Genomic DNA, 15,518 nt, shown 5'->3' with positions numbered 1-15,518 from the left:
GCAGGCATTCTGAGTCTGCTATATCACTGGTACATTACTGTTTCTATTAGTACTGGAATTCTGCATTCTGAGTCTGCGATATCCATTTCTGTCTGCTACATTTCCGATACATTACCGTTTCCGTTACCTGTGTATGGGTTATATTAGATTAACTTTCCCTTTATAAAACCGCCAAATGCAGGTTCGAGGTTATGGTTCTTTTAGTGGGTGTAAGCCACTGTTACAAGTCTTGCACATTTCCATTATTAGAGGTCAGTCACTTTATCTGTTTGACACTACAGACTCTGTAGTGCTCTGATCAGAAGTTTCTTCTGTGCCTTCCTGGTAGCTGGAAGGTGTCTTGCACCTACGGGAAACCTCACAAAGTTCACGTTGTATCTGCGACTGCAGGATCGGATACACGACATTCCACACAATGTCTAGGTTCAGATTGGAGTCCAAGTAGATTGCTGCTGCCAGAGATTCAAAGACATCGGCGAGCGGCTTTGGGGGACGGCAGTCCACTGTGTCTTCATAGTCCTAAGTGGGATTAAGTGAATTACGTTCCAGAGGCCTGAGGTTATGCGTTTTTTTTCTCACCTTGCGCGAAACGGACTTGACATATTTGACGATATCATCGTTGAGTGTGCTGGACCCACACCTGAGGAATTTGTGCCATCCGTGGCGGACGACGAGGAAGCCAAAAAAGCGATTGCATTCCACCCTTTGTCGCGTCAAGGTAAGGGCGTACGACGTCAGCGGCTCAATACAGCCATACAGGTGAACTGTTAGCAGAAATTTAATTGCGGCATCTCCCAAGAAGTCCAGGGGTCGCATGTGCCCAATGCCATCTCTCATTGTGCTCGGAAAAGAGCCGTGGGTGAATGCCTGCACAAGGAACACCTGTAAATTGGACAATATATCGCTACTTTAATTTCCGATGCGGTTCAGGATGAAGGGATGTATCCAGGATGGGTACTGTCACTATTGTATTGGTGTCTCGTAGGATTTAGGGGAGTTACACCCCTGAATGGCACCTGGTCAATAAAGTTCCGTGAAAGAAAGTGCGGTAAGTGATTGACAGTATGTTACCTTATTCTTGAAGCTGTAGTTGATGCGTTCCTCTAGTGGTACGTACTGCCGTACAAGGATCTCAAATCTAGAATTTAGGATGGGGCAATCACGGGGCACGGGTTTGGTCCAGTGATAGCGAGACCCGTCAACCCATGATAGGGCCATCGTCGGAACCCTGGAGCCCCTAGTAGAGCTGGCGCTGCTACTATTTACATGCTACTTCTTCCTCTGTAATTCGCCCCACCGCCATTCTGTAGAGACGAACTTCTCTTTCTTCGTCTTCTTCTTCTCCTCAGGAAGATGGCCGCGATCCGCAAGGGAGATTGGCCAGGGCTTATTATGCCATTATGACATGAGTGTGATAGTGACACTCTCGATTCTATTTCTCCTAGCTCTAACAAACCACCCTCCTGCTTCTTCTTCTGCCTTCAATAGCAATTTCTAGCTTCTGTACTTCCTCCGTTGTACATTTTTCTTTTTGTAGGTTATGTGTATCGCATCATTCATAATACAGAAATGCTATGGTGAGCTCACCATAGAACTGCATTTATTTCTACGCGATCCTGTCGGATTCAATTTACGGGCGGCTTGCTGAAAGCAGACGAATTGAGAAAGAGAAACCATAACTACGACGACTAGTCGCCAGTCGCACTTCTACAATTGCATCGATGTTTGGTCCGCTTATGTTCGACTACAAAATCAACATGATCATCATTAAATTTTCTGATTGATGCTAAAAACACAAACTGACTTCGTACTAACGAGACATTCTGATAATCAGAACGTTGTGGCGTGGCTCGCCAGGCTCGCTAGACCTGGCTGCTAGACCGCTAGACCAGCTCGACCGCCGCAAAACGCGACAGTCTGGACACATTGTGTGCTCAAAAGCGTGTTTTTGCGACTTCGCTATCCGAACTGTAGGGCTGTGTACATCAAATGCAACCCTAAATTTAATCAAGATGTTCACAGTTATAGACAAGGTTTTTGGGGACCGACATTCTCCACAGGATAAGGCTCATTTCCTTGAAGTGTCTCATCATAACAGCGCGTACTTCGGGCAGGTAAGCTTGTCTCGAAACCCCGCCGATGTGGCCTGAAGTTAATTAGCCCCTGTTTTGCTTGCTAAGACAATATGGTTATGCTCTTTATTCCCAGACTCCAATATATTTACACGTAAGTCGCTATGTGAGCATATTCTATTTGAAATGTAAGAAACGAAGCAGTAATGAAAGCGCACACGTAGTAGCAACACTCTGCCTTGCAGCTCATGTTTCTAGGCTTTAAAAAAAGAAGAAAGAAAGGTTAGCTTTTGCTGTTACGGTATTTACCGAAAACAGCAGGCTCCGCGCTCTTGTGAATGTGCCAGACAGGGAGGGTGCTGTTATCTAACATTCTTGTCGACGTACTTTGCACAATAATAAGGTAGCTCCGCATGGTTTACAGTCGGACCCTACACCGAAGGTAGTAGCTGCGAAGGTGAACGCATTGCTTCGGGCTCATTCCACCAGGTAGGCCCAGCCTCCTGTTGCACTGACATCGCGGGTGACGTAATAGTGCTGATTTTGTTATGTATCTCGCCAGCAATGACGCTTTACTCCTTCTGGACTGCTTCCTTGACGTGCTGCCACACAATATCGTCAAAGGTGACGTCGTCGCCTGGATACGGTCGGTGACCCGCCTTATTTCTGTAAGTTATCACAACAGAAAGTTTGACACACAATGTACGAGGTGACTAGGATTTAGTTCCCCTCGTGTTCACAGTGCCAACCCCACCTAGATGCAGAAAGCCTGCTCATTGCCTCCTCTCCCTCCATCGATTAAGAGTCAGAATGCGTCTGCTACCGCGATTCACCGTTCTGCGAATTCAAGAACCCGCAAATGATTGCACCTTACCTGGAACCTGCAGACTTAAATATTTAGACAAAAAGTGCAAGACGCTTTCCAGAAAATCAGTTTTAAGAAAGACTGAGACCTTTTTGCACTTTATTTCCAAGTTTTCCCTTTTAGTACGTGGGGATGTTCAGTCACAACTCGCAGACGACGGTGGTTCGCAGACGACACGTTCGTGATTGGCTAGGGCCATTGAAAACACGATCCTCATTGGCTGACTCTTGGTTGTTGTGTCGTGGTGACGAGTAAGCAGGTTTTCTCTATCTAGCTGGTGTTGACAGTGCCCTCTGTATACCTAGCTCCACCCAGAAAGACCGGAGTAAATGTAAATGTTGCAGTAGCAATGGTTGACTGGCAGGCAGCCACTACTGTTACTAGAGGGTAGAACTGTTAACTTTTGTGTTACAGTGCAAGAAGGCTGACCCGGGACAACACATTGCGTGGAACGTGCTTTTGAAGTTACTGCAGCGCGTCGCAAAATATACGGAACTCAGCAAGGATGTGCCAGACGTTGTCTCTGGTATCCTCCAGAAGATCTTGGAAGACCTCTCTCCCGAAGTACGAGAGGTAGAGTATATTGGCCTTCCTCATGCTATGAGTCAAAGGAACGAGTCTGCAAAGATGTCACTCATTTTTCAGCCACGAGAGGGAGCCCTGAAATGTCTCCACACGTGCATGAAGCACTTTGGTGTGCTGTTAGGATCGCAACAGGTAAAGGAGTTCGCATACAGGTTGTGACAGTGTCTGAAAGTGAGAATGGACAACATGGCATCATTTGCATGTGAAATAATCCTGTTTTGAACTGATACTTTTTGTTTTCCAGGCTATATTTGTTGATGAAGCAGCTGCTTACCAGAGTGCTTCAGATGGTTTAGAAAAAGAAGTTGTCTGAAAATTGAATAATGCCAACGACAATACAAAATACATTTGCCGAAGCCCTCTATTCGCCCTCTAAGCCGTACTTTTTAACGTAGATTTTTTTTTTTTACAGATCTACCTTTAGTATTGAGGATGTAATGTCAGTGTAAGTTGTGTAACAAAATAACGTGCCACTGTTTGGCGTGTACTGATGCAGGAAAATCACCACGGTTTTAATAAACCGCATCAGATTAACCGCAATTCTCCTAAATGTCCAAGCTATCAGAACTTGTGATATACAACTGCATTCCAATCACACATTGAATAGAGTGCAAACAATGTTTTCTTAAATATGCTAAAAAGTTGAATTCTAATCACATTTTAATTTCAAGGGTGTGCTGGAGAAGCTGCTCTGCAGACACCTTGTGGGTTGGAATTCTTCGGCAGTACAGGTAAAGGTGCTTTCAAAAGATACCAGTCGTTAGTGTGTACATCTTCTGAATGGATATCATTCTTGTAGGAACTGGTCTGCCAATGCTTGGCCTATCTGCCATGGTGCTGCAGAGGTGGCGTGCACAAGCAGACTGAAATGTGGGCAGCTCAGATGCGCCGCCTTGTGGCAACTGTCAACGTCTGCCTCGACTCTTTATTTGAAGACCTGCACGTTGGTAAGGACTAAGGAGAGCGTATTTAGTTATTTATTTGTCTTCGCTATAACCTGGCAGCAGCGGATCTACAGGCAAAAGTCTCTGTGTCTCTTTGCCTAAGCATAAGCAGTTTTGTCTCTGTGTGTTTGTCCTTTCTCTCTCTCTCTCTCTCTATATATATATATATATATATATGTTGATGAAGTTTCCTTTTCAGCGAGAAGTAACGTCTCCGCTGACGCTGCATTGACGCTCGAAAATTCAACCAGTTTCGGTCCTCACTCAACAGTTTTCTTGAACTGGAGACGAGTGCAGAATTCTAGTCATGCCATTTCGCTCATGTTCAGGTAAGTCTGCGGCCTCTCTTTTTTGCACTCGTAACAAGCAACACCTTCCTGCCTCTTCCAGCACCGGTGTTTCACATACCGTTCCCGTGCCAAGCGAAGAGATTATACGTGTTGTCTCTCGTATGCTCAGCGTCAGCCCTTCCATGATGGTGAGAGCGACACCTACCACCATTACGTCTCTGCAACCTTTCTGCTTACCTTTTCAGTACTCTCAGCCGACAGCGCACGAAAAGATGATAGCTTCCATAATGCCGTCGCTTCAGGGATCGGCACTGGAGCTGCTGAAACAGCTGATCCTGAGGTAACCTTGCAAGTGTAGTCTTTTGCAGTATTTGTCGTTAGTAACTGTACTGGTAAGCCGTAAATGAAGATGGGTTTCAAAGAAGCGGTCTGTCAGCAAGTGCGTACCCCTTAAACCGTCTTTGTTTCCAGTAATACACAGTCATTGCGAAAGCCTTGCTTAGGGTACATCCCCAGTACTGACCTAGCTTTCCTAACAGTGTTGCTGACATTTTTTAAACTTTTGAAATGAAAGAAGTAGTACTACTAGTAGTTTTGAAATGGTTCGAGGTTCTTAAGTTGCATTAGACACGTGCAATTTTGTCATCCCTCCATCTGGATCAAATCAGGAAGGTGAAACGACATTGTTGAACCATATACGGTGGATATTCTTTTAAATATATATATAAATGATACATCACTTGAAGTAGGTAGCATTGGTAAGCGTCTACCTGAAGGATTTATACTAAACTTTATAGGGGAATGAAGCTTGTCCATGCAGGCAGAAAATTCTTGCTCATTCACGCTTGTTTCCTACCCTTAGCTGTCGGCAAACACTTGCAAGAGAGACGGAGTCCATCACTGAAATGGTATTGCAAGTCATTCTGCGGTCAGCATCGCAGTCGTGCATTGACATCAGGTATGGTTGACGTTAAGCTGTGTGTACTCAGATACTTCCAAACATTTCTTGTTCACTTGCAACATTCAAACATGAACAAACATTACTTAGGAGGTTACGGAAGATGGCTTACTCTGCTCTTGGCCTGTGGCTGCAAGTCAGCAAGTCGGGATCCAGTTTAGAGGGAAGGGTCGACAAACTGATCTCTGTGCTCTTGAAGGACATACAGATAGTTACAGGCTCCATTGAGGTAGGGTATAGAACACATTGTGTACTGCTGTACTCCTATGCAAATTCTTTCAGCTATAGTGATGGCATACTGCTCATCCAAAGTGGAATGTGCTCTCTTTTTCTTTTCTTTTTTTTATGTAGCTTTTGTCCTTTCTTTATTATTTTTTTCAGCTGAGCAGGAAAGGCAGCAATACTGTACCCAGCAGCCCCTTCATCACAGAAGATGGCAATCATGTAGATATCTTAGAAGATTTATGTGAACAGGCACTGCATGGTTAGTCCTTTCTGGGTTTGCTCCTCCAGATTCTGACTAGAGCCTGAAGTTTTAGGGTTTAACCCGTTTCTTCCCCGAATATGCACCCCGAATTGAAGGTTGCCTCTTTAAGGTGAAACCCAATTTTTACCCAGGAAATTGTCCTCACTGAAACGTCTGTAGAAATGCACACTAGCTTGTTTGGCAGCAAACGCAATTACATCGTCCTTTGTACCCCGAATTTAGCATACTGGAAGTTTTTCCACCCGAATTTGCATGAATTTAGAGCACATGTTGGTTTTCCCGATTTTTATCCTCCGAATTGGGGGCAAAAATATTTCCAGAAAACTTCAGGCTCTAATTATGATGCAGGCAAGCATCAAAAAGGTTGAACGCAGAGGGGCTGGGCAGTGATCAGCTTTGACATCACTTGAGCATGACTATGACGTGACCATGATATTAGTGCATGGCAAGTGTTAGAAGACAAAATTTAGCGTTTGTCCTCAGCGCACGCTGTGCTGAGAATATCGCATTCTGACAAAAATATAAAGTTTGAGGACTGGACACAGTGTATGCCGACAAATCTGTTTTTTTTTTCAGTCTTGCGGCAGATCGTCTGTACTCACGGTACACGGCTGAAGAGTGACCTCCTTCAGGTAAGACAAGGTCGAAGCATCGTGCCACTGCCATGCTCATGAAATATCTATCGATGTTTTTCACATTATTTCAGGAGGTTCAGCGCAATGTGGTGGTCCTGCTGTTGAAGATACAGCAGCGGAGGTACAACCTCCCACAGCCCTATGGGTCGCCTCGGTGCAGGAGCGCACTTTACGCCACTTTGCTGTCTCTTATGGTCAACTTCAACACCTCCATTCCTCCTCCACTTCACTGCTGCATTCGCATCTTCAGTGCAGGCCTGCACGATACTTCATTTGAGGTCAGGCACTGCTTGTAGCATGCTTCTGAATTTCATGGGTGTATTGCAATTGCTTGCTTGTTATGTACCTTATATTTACCCACTCCGCAATAACTCCTGCAGGTGGCAGAGCTATGCACCCACGCTCTCGCCTGTGGCACGCTGATCGCCCACCCGCTGACCTCTAGTCTTTCGAGGCATGCACTTTCTGGTAAGGCACTGCGTTGCATCCGTACTACACGCGATGTCGCATCACAAACCGCGGCAGACCTGGCAGACACGACCTGCGCCGCCACTCAAACGACAGCGCCGACCTTCACCGCTCAAGAAGCCAAGCATCACCGACCGCGCCACGCAAAGAGGCATCCGTATTCGACCTTCCGCGACGAGGTGTATTCGGACGGGGAAGAGTGTGAGGAGGAGGAGGAGGAGTACGACGAGGATGAACTTTATCACGAAGAGGTTGAAGAGGAACAACACCATAACGGGTTGCGCACTCACAACGGCGGAGTCGCCATTGCGGAACGGAGCATGTACTTCAAGGAGCGCCTCCCGCTCAAGCGGTCCATGAACCGTTCGCCCGTCAGGGAAGAGTACAGTTCGAAGCGTCTGCACTCGGAGGATGTGGATGAGGAGGAAAGCCTGGATGATGAGTCGCTCGGAAGCATGGACGAAGAAGAGGAGGTGGAATCTGAATCTGGAGCGGAAGATGTCTCCACGGCTGCTGACGTTTCGGCAGAAATGGAGTTCATTGACTTGGACAACGAGGCTGAGGAAGCCGCTGATGAGGCGGCGGCGCTGAGCAGCGAATTGGGAAGCACCCAAGAGGCTGCCGTCGCTGCTGAACCGGGAGAGTCGAATGCACAGCTGGAAACTGAGCCTGTTCCAGAGCCCGAGTTGGTGACAAACACCGTAGAAGCATCCTTAGAAGACTTAGGAGAGACTGCACCGAAGCAAGAGACTGGAGAGGGTGTTCCGTCGGACATGAGTGATGAGTTGTGTACAAAAGCTGATGAGGTGCAGGAGGTGAAGGCCGAATTGGAGGGCACGGAAAATCATGTGGACAGCACATCCGCGGCGAAGTGTGCAGAGGAGAAGGGAGAGGAGGTCATCGAAGAGGGCAAAGGCGACGAGGGAGAAGCCGCGGATGCCAACGTGGAGAAAGTGCCAGTAAGCGATCCCCAGAAGAGCTCGCAGGTTAAGGTGAGAGATGTTTCTAGAGAAAGCTGGTGAGATGTTAGCCATCAGCGTTAAAGTTGAGTAGTCTGATACGAGGCTCGCGTATCTAATCCGCGTAAGTTTCTGTGGTAATGGGCTCTTGGGTCATCGGCCCCTAAAGTTATGCGCGCTGTCGTGGCTGATTTCTCGTAAAACTTTTAAAAATAAAATGTTGCTCAGTGACAAGCAGAGTTTGAGGTAACTCGCTACTGTAACTAAGTTCCTTTTTTTTTTGGTAACCTGTAACTTAACTCTGTACTTTCGCGCCGTGGTAACTTTCAGAGGAACTAGTTTTTTCCAGGTAACTTTGCCAAAGTAACTTAAGTTCTAAGTTACTTTTAACTTGCTTTTTCACTCATGTCCACATATTTTCTTGTTTTCTCTCCGGTTCCTTCATTGCATTTTTTGTCAGTGACAGTATTTTATTCAGTAAGTAAGAACTGCTGCCATTGACGTGAAGCTGAACCATTGTGCGCCCACAGGGAGTAAGACGCAAAGCGTTCGAATAGACCTCTACCAGAGAAACGTCTTCATGACATTGGTAGACAGACTGAAACTGAAACAAATCTGAAGGAGAGGGCTGGGTTCCGCGAACGGGCACTTATAAGCTGCCTCCCATTGAAAGAAAAGTATGACCGAGGGTCGCGTCCCTTTAAGGGACCATATCGTAATCCCCTCAAGACCGTGGCTTCCGGGTACGACCTTGTTCACCTCTAGCTAAGAGTGTAGTTCAATTCTACCAAATTTGTGGCGCTGTCGAACACTCTGACATCATTTGTTTACAAACGGGGAGAGGTCTATTGTTGGAAATAAACGAAAACGATCTAAGCGTGTTGTACTCCTCCGCAGGCAACTCAAGGTCTAACTCAACTGCTTACGCGCGCTGCACCTGCGTAATGCTATTTTGTGTCCGAGGTAACTTGGAAGTAACTCTTTCTTTTTTTTTTAGTAACTCAGTAACTGCAAGTTACATTTCAGGCTGAAGGAACTTCGTTACTAACTTAGTTACATTTTTCGCACGGTAACTTGTAACGAGTTCTTTTTGACGGGTAACTTCTCAATCTATCGTGACAAGACACTGTTCAGTGGAAAGATTTTGCATGGCGACAAATAACAATGTAAGTGTGCTTGAATACAAGTATACGTCCACCACAGGACGTGACAGCATAAACAAAGTCACCCAAGGCCTCAAAACTCATGTTCTTCCTCAGAGTGTAAGTGCTTGTGGCATCTCACGGAAAGTTGTTGTGCTTTAGGATGGCTGCGGTCCAGATGTTGCAGAAATGCTGTTGGACTTCGTGGACTGTTCACCGGACGACTAAGCCAGGTGTCCAATACTAACTTCCCGTATTTTAATGTTCACCTATTAGTGTTGGTATACTGAGGAAGAAGTACGCACGCCATCAGTTATACTTTCGAAATAAAAAGTCTTGGTACAGTCACTCATCACTCATTTAACTTTGCATGACTACTGTTTGAAATGTTCCACTATATCAGCGATGCAATCTTTCTCGCTCACATTCGGTAGTGCTTTGGCCCATCTTCCTAAGCACACGGGCCTAGCGATTAACAAGTTTGTTTTTGCGATTTTTACAAATCGCCTCACCTTTCTCAGAGGAAATAAGTGCATGAAGAGCAAAATCATTGTTAAATAAGAGATTAGTTTGAAACGGTTTCTAACGACAGCGATTTGATGTGAAATATATTGTTGTATTCTCACGGGACCTGGAATTGCCTTCCTGTCGTCTACTTGTTGCTCGCGCTAGGGGCTTTCTCATCACTGGCCCTCGCACACATTCACGGGTCATTTTCGATTCGCGGCCCTTTCGAATACATACGGATTCTGTCTTCTGTGTTCACAATCTGGCCGACAACGCAGACACCCAAGTGCGTACACGTACTTTTTGACGAAATGTTTGTTCTATTCGAAAGTTTTGGTGTAATATGTTCGTGTGCGTTACCTCGTCTTCCTTGGTCTCGAGTTTTTTTGTTATTGCATCTTTGCAACCACTTCGCTTGCCTTTTCCAAACTGTCATTTCAGTGACATGCGGTATGTTCTGGCAAGGCAACAATGCGTTGCGTCAACCGGGCGACGTAGCCATAGCCGTATGCCGTATCCAGTCGCATCCACTCACGCACTCGCTGGGCTCGCTGGCCATCGCTGGGTGCGTCGTTGCGGTCGTTGTCGTTGCGCAGTTACGGAACGTAACTCCATGGCGGTGTAGCCTGAACTTGGGCACAACAACAAGGACGTAACTCAAAACGCAACAGCACAAGACGAGCTCGAAACTCAAAACGAAACGAACCAGAGCAAACGACGCAGTTTGTGGTACCTTGCACGGCCCGTTGGACGTTGTCGCTACGGGCGAATGCATTTTACGTAATGCTGTTTCCGTTCCATTCCGTTCCAAGTCACATAAATCTGCGCTGTTTGCAAAGATGTTTTGGGGCATGGGCATTACCGCTGAGGCACGTGATGAGGACGGTGGTGATGATGAAAGGGCTGGCCGTTGTCGGCCTCACAGGGGTGGGCAACGCCAGGACTGGCGCCCTGGTGGAATGTGCGTCCTGGGCCGACTTCTGGGGGAACTGTACCGACATATGTCTGAAAGCGTCTGGGGAAGTGATGAGGACGGCCACGAACAACGTGCATTGTGAGGACCAATGAGGATGCGTCGTCAATTATCGTGACAGAAAAATGTGGGAATACGTAATTAGTGCAAAAATTTTAAGTGAGTGCAGAGGATGTGGCACTCTTCGGATCCGCACCAGCTTGTCCTGCCTCCTCCTCCTTTCTTCCTTCAGTAATGGGTGTTTGCGAATACGGAGCCACGCCAGCAACAGAAAATCCTCGGTTTCGACTGCCGTGTACGTTGCGCACTCAGTGAACTCTTTCTGCACATTCCAATGCGTCGTTCGGCACGAAATGCAGCCCCGGGACGACCCCCAGAATTTTAGAAACTAATAAAAATTTCTTCTAACGCGCATCATATCTTAACGGGAAATATCGTGTTGCAAAACCAAATCAAGAGGAAGACAGAGAGAGAAAAAAAAAAGAAACAAGTTTGTTTAATAAACTCGTTGACATGTTCATTTTTTTCATATCCCGTCCCCACGCAGAAGCCGCCGAATTACTGATATTTCTATCAGCATGCATATCGATATATGCATATCGATATATATATATCGCTGTAATATGGATAAATATCGATATTTTAAAATTATCGATAATGTCGCAGGCATAAAATATAGATATCGTTCCATCCCTACTGCTGCGGCTGTAGTTACTACTGTACTTACTAGTGAGCGTATGTACTGTTTGTCGGATCCTGTCTGGCGGTAGGATCAACAAGTGAGCAATCAGTTTTCAAGTTGTGGCTATGAGCGCCGTACAGACGTAGACAGATGGTGAGAGGACAGCGGGAAGGAGTGGGGGACAGGGGGGTTAGTATGCGTCCTGGGCCGACTTCGGGGAAACTGTGCCGACATTCGTCTGGAAAGTCTTCGGAAAACCCACGGAAAACCTCAGACAGCACAGCCGGTGAGAGGATTTCAACCTGTGTCACCTCCCAGTCTCGGCGTGGAAAGCGAAAAGCTGGTACGAAGCTTAGTGAAATACTATCGCAGTGATGGGGATGACGTTACGAGGGATTATATTCCTCTGAGTCCGTCGTCTCATATATATAGTGATAGCAGATGAAGTTTTAAAAAATAGTTAAGGCCTGGGATGGCTTGACAAACACTAAAAAAAACGACACTGCAGCTTTCTAAGTTTATTCTATACGAGCTTTCGCCACGCTTCTTCGGGTACAAAGACACATGGTGAAGATAGAAGACCATCTATCTTTGTACCTGAAGACGCGTCCCCCCCCCCCCCACACACACACACACACACACACGCGCGCGCGAAAGCTCGTATATAGGATAAACTTACTACGTTTCAGTGTCGTTCTTTTCTTTTCTTCTTTTCTTTTTTGAATGTTCGTGATGTACATGGATGTTCATTATCTTCATCTCAAAATAAACTTCAACTTCGACATCTATAGGATCACTGGCCCAGATAATCTTCAAATTCCTTGTCCATATATTATTCCTCAGTCAGCTAAAAATCGGAAATATAACATCGGTACACGAAACAGGAGATCGCTGCAGCAAGAGAGAGAGAGAAAAAAATACTGCAATCTCATTGCGATTACTACCATATTAAGCAGGGTGACAGAGAGATGAATAAATTGCGGTCAAAGAAATTTTCGACAAGCCTGAACTGGTTGACTCATTCCAAATTTGGCTTTCGGGAGAGACATTCCCCTTCTATACAGCAGAAAAAATCAAACTCGATATTGACTCTAAGCTCTCGACAGTGGGTCTCGACCTTAGCATTCGATCTCATAAATTATGAAACTCGAAAGATATGGAATACGCGGTGAAACTTTTCAAGAGCTACCTTATTGACAGGAAACAATATGTTCCAATGTCCTCAGAGCCCATTCTTAGGGCCTTTGCTGTTTGTAATATAGTGTCTGCCAATGACTTCCCAGAGTGGATAAGTATGGAGGTGTGCGCACCGCACCCGCAACCCGCGGCGTATGACGCGGGTATACACCCGCAATAACCCGCCATCTGCAGCGAGACTGAATTTCTACTCGCAAATAATAAAACAGGGAAACACATGAGAAAAGAGAACGCGTGCTGTTCGGTGTCGAATGTGTCAGCTAGTGACAGCCACAGGTGCTCCGATAAAAGGTCAGATCACCATGGGCAGTAATTTGTCCAGACCCCCTACACCCCCCTCACACCCCCTAACATTTTTTCCCTGGGACCCCATACAGGGGGTCCATTGTTATTTCAGCTTAAGCTATATGTCACTAATTAAGCAGTTACAACGTAACTGTTGTGTAACTGTTGTTCTCTGTGAAGTCGGCCCAGGACGCGCGACTCCGCGGAGCAACACGCCACCAACCAGCCAACCAACCGTCGCTGGCACGGAGATTACCACAGATCTTCATGTTTCACGGTTTTCCGCCGTGTCGCTCTTAGAAATTGTACTTTTGCGATTAACAAAAACAACCGAAGCTGATTGCTGAGTCACTGAGGGCGACTACACCAAGTAACGAATGTATTCAGCATCGAAATGTGGTGATGATTGTGAGGTGGTGAAGATCCGGTGAGGGTATATAGATTGAATCAAAAGCCGCAGGCAAGAGGTCCCGACATTTCGAACGGGGACGGCTCTTCAACTCTATATATCTGCCCTTGGAGGTAACGCGGGTTAGAATCCCGGCAGCAGTTGTGCTGTCTGAGGTTTTTCCTGAGTTTCTCCGGCAGACTTTCTAGGCATGTCGGCACAGTTCCCGTTGAAGTCGGCCCAGAACTCAATACAGTCAAACTCCTTTACAACGAAACTCAGGGGGCAGCAAAAAAAAAAAAAAAAATCGCAGTAAAGGTATTTTCGTTAAAAAGGATGTCCATTATTGGACCTATAGGGCTCCAGCGGGACCGCAAAATATTTGCTGTAGTGGTATTTCCGTTAAAAAGGTGTTCGCTATAAAGGAGTTTGACTGTACCAATTACACCCCTGTCCCCCACTCCTTCCCGCTGTCCTCTCTCCATCTGTCTACGTCTGTGCGCCGCTCGTAGCCACAGTTGCTTCGCGGCGCTACCGCAGAATAAAACAAAAAAAACTATATCTACAGAACTTCAGGGTTTTATATTGCCTTCTGAGGGCACCGGTCCAAGCGGTCAACGGACAATCCATACACTGGAAAAGCATAGAAGAAAACAGCTGTGTCGGGAAAAGCGCTCGATGAAGACGACACTAAAGTAATTCTGCCGCACCCGTGGACCAAATACGGCCGCATCATCATGGGTTATGCCTGCGCCCGTCCGCTGATGGGAGTACTTGTCGATTACCAGTGTGCTGCCATCCTTGGTCCACTGCGGTACATCCTCCGTTCCAGTGACTTTAACTTGCACAACGCCACCCAGTTGTCAGCTCCGTCAGGGGCGTAGCGAGGGGGGGGCTTATTCCCCCCCCCCCCAATGTAGGCCAACTTAGTATACATGTATATGGCGCCACTTTCTCACAGTGGCTTACGTTAATCCATTGAAGAGGTCACGAAATGTGATCACCACTGGCTGACGATCACCATGTTGCCTCGTGGGAGCGCAGATAGTTTTCTTTCTTTTTCTTTTTTTTTTTGCCATCTCCGCGTCCCACTCCGGAAAAAGTTTCTGGCTACGCCCCTGGTCTCCGTTGAGATTATTTACTGTAGCACTTTCCACGAAAGTTGCATGAAATTCCTGGCCGTATACGTTCTGCTCGGAAAATACGAAAGCATAAGTGGTGGCCAGTGATACGCACGACGTCTTGCGGTGGCGAGCCACGATACCGCTGCTTTATCTTGCTGCAGACCAATGATTTGCTGTTTGACATGGTGCGACACACTGACCGCAGATAAATAAGAAACGCCCATAAAACGTGGATAAATAGGACCTGGTATGCTCCAGACACTGATAAAATTCGACGGGGAGGGGGGGGGGGGAGGGTATATGTTTATTCACACAAAAGGAGAAAAATTCGACGGGTGAGCAACGTAGGAACCAAAGAGCACAGGGACAACATGTATCCCCACAACTCACAGATATTTATTCGGAGGAAGCAGGTTCCGCAATATTCTGCACGGCGTCGGAAAGCCCGAGATACCCGAGTCAAGGGATGACAAGAGAAACGGACACGAACAAGGTCTCAAACACAACTGGGGATGAAAGATGAAAGTCACTGAAAAGGTTAGCCAGCTGTAGGACTCGAACCCACATCTTCTGGATTATCGGTCCAGGGCTCTACCAATTGAGCTAAACTAACACGCCTTCTCAAGGACTTCCAGGGTGCGTCATGAGAAGTCCCTCAGAAGGCGTGTTAGCTTAGCTCAGTTGGTAGAGCCCTGGACCGGTAATCCAGAAGATGTGGGTTCGAGTCCTACAGCTGGCTAACATTTCCGTGACTTCCATCTTTCATCGTTAATTTCTTAGGCAACTTGAGGCCTTGTATGTGATTGTCCCTTGTTGTTCCAGCCTCAGAACATCAGTTCTCTCTTGTACAACTGGGGAGTTTATTTTGCAGACGACAAGTCAGAAAGGGAAAAGTCAACAGTTTCCCCAAAGCTGAACCGAATACAGCACCCGTATACAGCACCGGGAAGAGAGAAC

At 46.5% G+C, this 15,518-nt stretch overlaps 2 protein-coding genes and 1 non-coding gene across 5 annotated transcripts; 2 read left to right on the top strand and 1 right to left on the bottom strand.

The window, feature by feature from the left end:
* Positions 1-176: 176 nt before the first annotated feature.
* Positions 177-1,350, bottom strand: LOC135367175 (endoribonuclease Dicer-like). Of its 2 annotated transcripts, none has more exons than XM_064600314.1 (3): positions 1,072-1,350; positions 580-867; positions 177-519 (listed from the first exon to the last, which is right to left on the bottom strand). In XM_064600314.1, exons 1-3 carry the CDS (start codon positions 1,216-1,218, stop codon positions 262-264), a joined length of 693 nt encoding a protein of 230 aa, XP_064456384.1. In that variant the 5' UTR covers positions 1,219-1,350; the 3' UTR covers positions 177-261. The 2 variants fall into 2 exon arrangements, with proteins under 2 accessions (XP_064456384.1, XP_064456383.1); XM_064600313.1 differs by having other exon boundaries at positions 580-882; positions 1,072-1,349.
* Positions 1,351-1,884: 534 nt separating this feature from the next.
* On the top strand, positions 1,885-9,753 carry LOC135367169 (proline-, glutamic acid- and leucine-rich protein 1-like). Of its 2 annotated transcripts, XM_064600307.1 has the most exons (18): positions 1,885-2,114; positions 2,209-2,226; positions 2,497-2,561; positions 2,635-2,740; positions 3,352-3,510; positions 3,583-3,654; positions 4,194-4,253; positions 4,322-4,469; positions 4,666-4,795; positions 4,857-4,944; positions 5,002-5,096; positions 5,619-5,714; positions 5,805-5,943; positions 6,096-6,198; positions 6,778-6,833; positions 6,908-7,114; positions 7,217-8,296; positions 9,568-9,753. In XM_064600307.1, exons 1-18 carry the CDS (start codon positions 2,013-2,015, stop codon positions 9,631-9,633), a joined length of 2,790 nt encoding a protein of 929 aa, XP_064456377.1. In that variant the 5' UTR covers positions 1,885-2,012; the 3' UTR covers positions 9,634-9,753. The 2 variants fall into 2 exon arrangements, with proteins under 2 accessions (XP_064456377.1, XP_064456378.1); XM_064600308.1 differs by lacking the exon at positions 2,209-2,226.
* Positions 9,754-15,227: 5,474 nt separating this feature from the next.
* On the top strand, positions 15,228-15,304 carry Trnat-ggu (transfer RNA threonine (anticodon GGU)). Its single transcript has one exon. It is a non-coding gene; the product is annotated as a tRNA-Thr (tRNA).
* The last annotated feature ends 214 nt before the right edge of the window (positions 15,305-15,518 follow it).

Source organism: Ornithodoros turicata, chromosome 8 (genome assembly GCF_037126465.1).
Source record: "Ornithodoros turicata isolate Travis chromosome 8, ASM3712646v1, whole genome shotgun sequence".
In the NCBI taxonomy this organism is placed as follows: Eukaryota; Metazoa; Arthropoda; class Arachnida; order Ixodida; family Argasidae; genus Ornithodoros; species Ornithodoros turicata.
Note: the sequence above shows the minus strand (reverse complement) of the source record. Positions and strands in the feature narration are given on the sequence as shown.

Excerpts from the sequence above, each read along its gene's own strand:
- LOC135367175 (XM_064600313.1), bottom strand. The coding sequence starts at position 1,218 with ATGGCCCTATCATGGGTTGACGGGTCTCGCTATCACTGGACCAAACCC. Across the intron at positions 883-1,071 it reads ACTACAGCTTCAAGAATAAG|GTGTTCCTTGTGCAGGCATT; the intron begins GTAACATACTGT and ends TCCAATTTACAG. Across the intron at positions 520-579 it reads TCAAGTCCGTTTCGCGCAAG|GACTATGAAGACACAGTGGA; the intron begins GTGAGAAAAAAA and ends AATCCCACTTAG.
- LOC135367169 (XM_064600307.1), top strand. The coding sequence starts at position 2,013 with ATGTTCACAGTTATAGACAAGGTTTTTGGGGACCGACATTCTCCACAG. Across the intron at positions 4,254-4,321 it reads GGAATTCTTCGGCAGTACAG|GAACTGGTCTGCCAATGCTT; the intron begins GTAAAGGTGCTT and ends TCATTCTTGTAG. Across the intron at positions 6,199-6,777 it reads ATGTGAACAGGCACTGCATG|TCTTGCGGCAGATCGTCTGT; the intron begins GTTAGTCCTTTC and ends TTTTTTTTTCAG.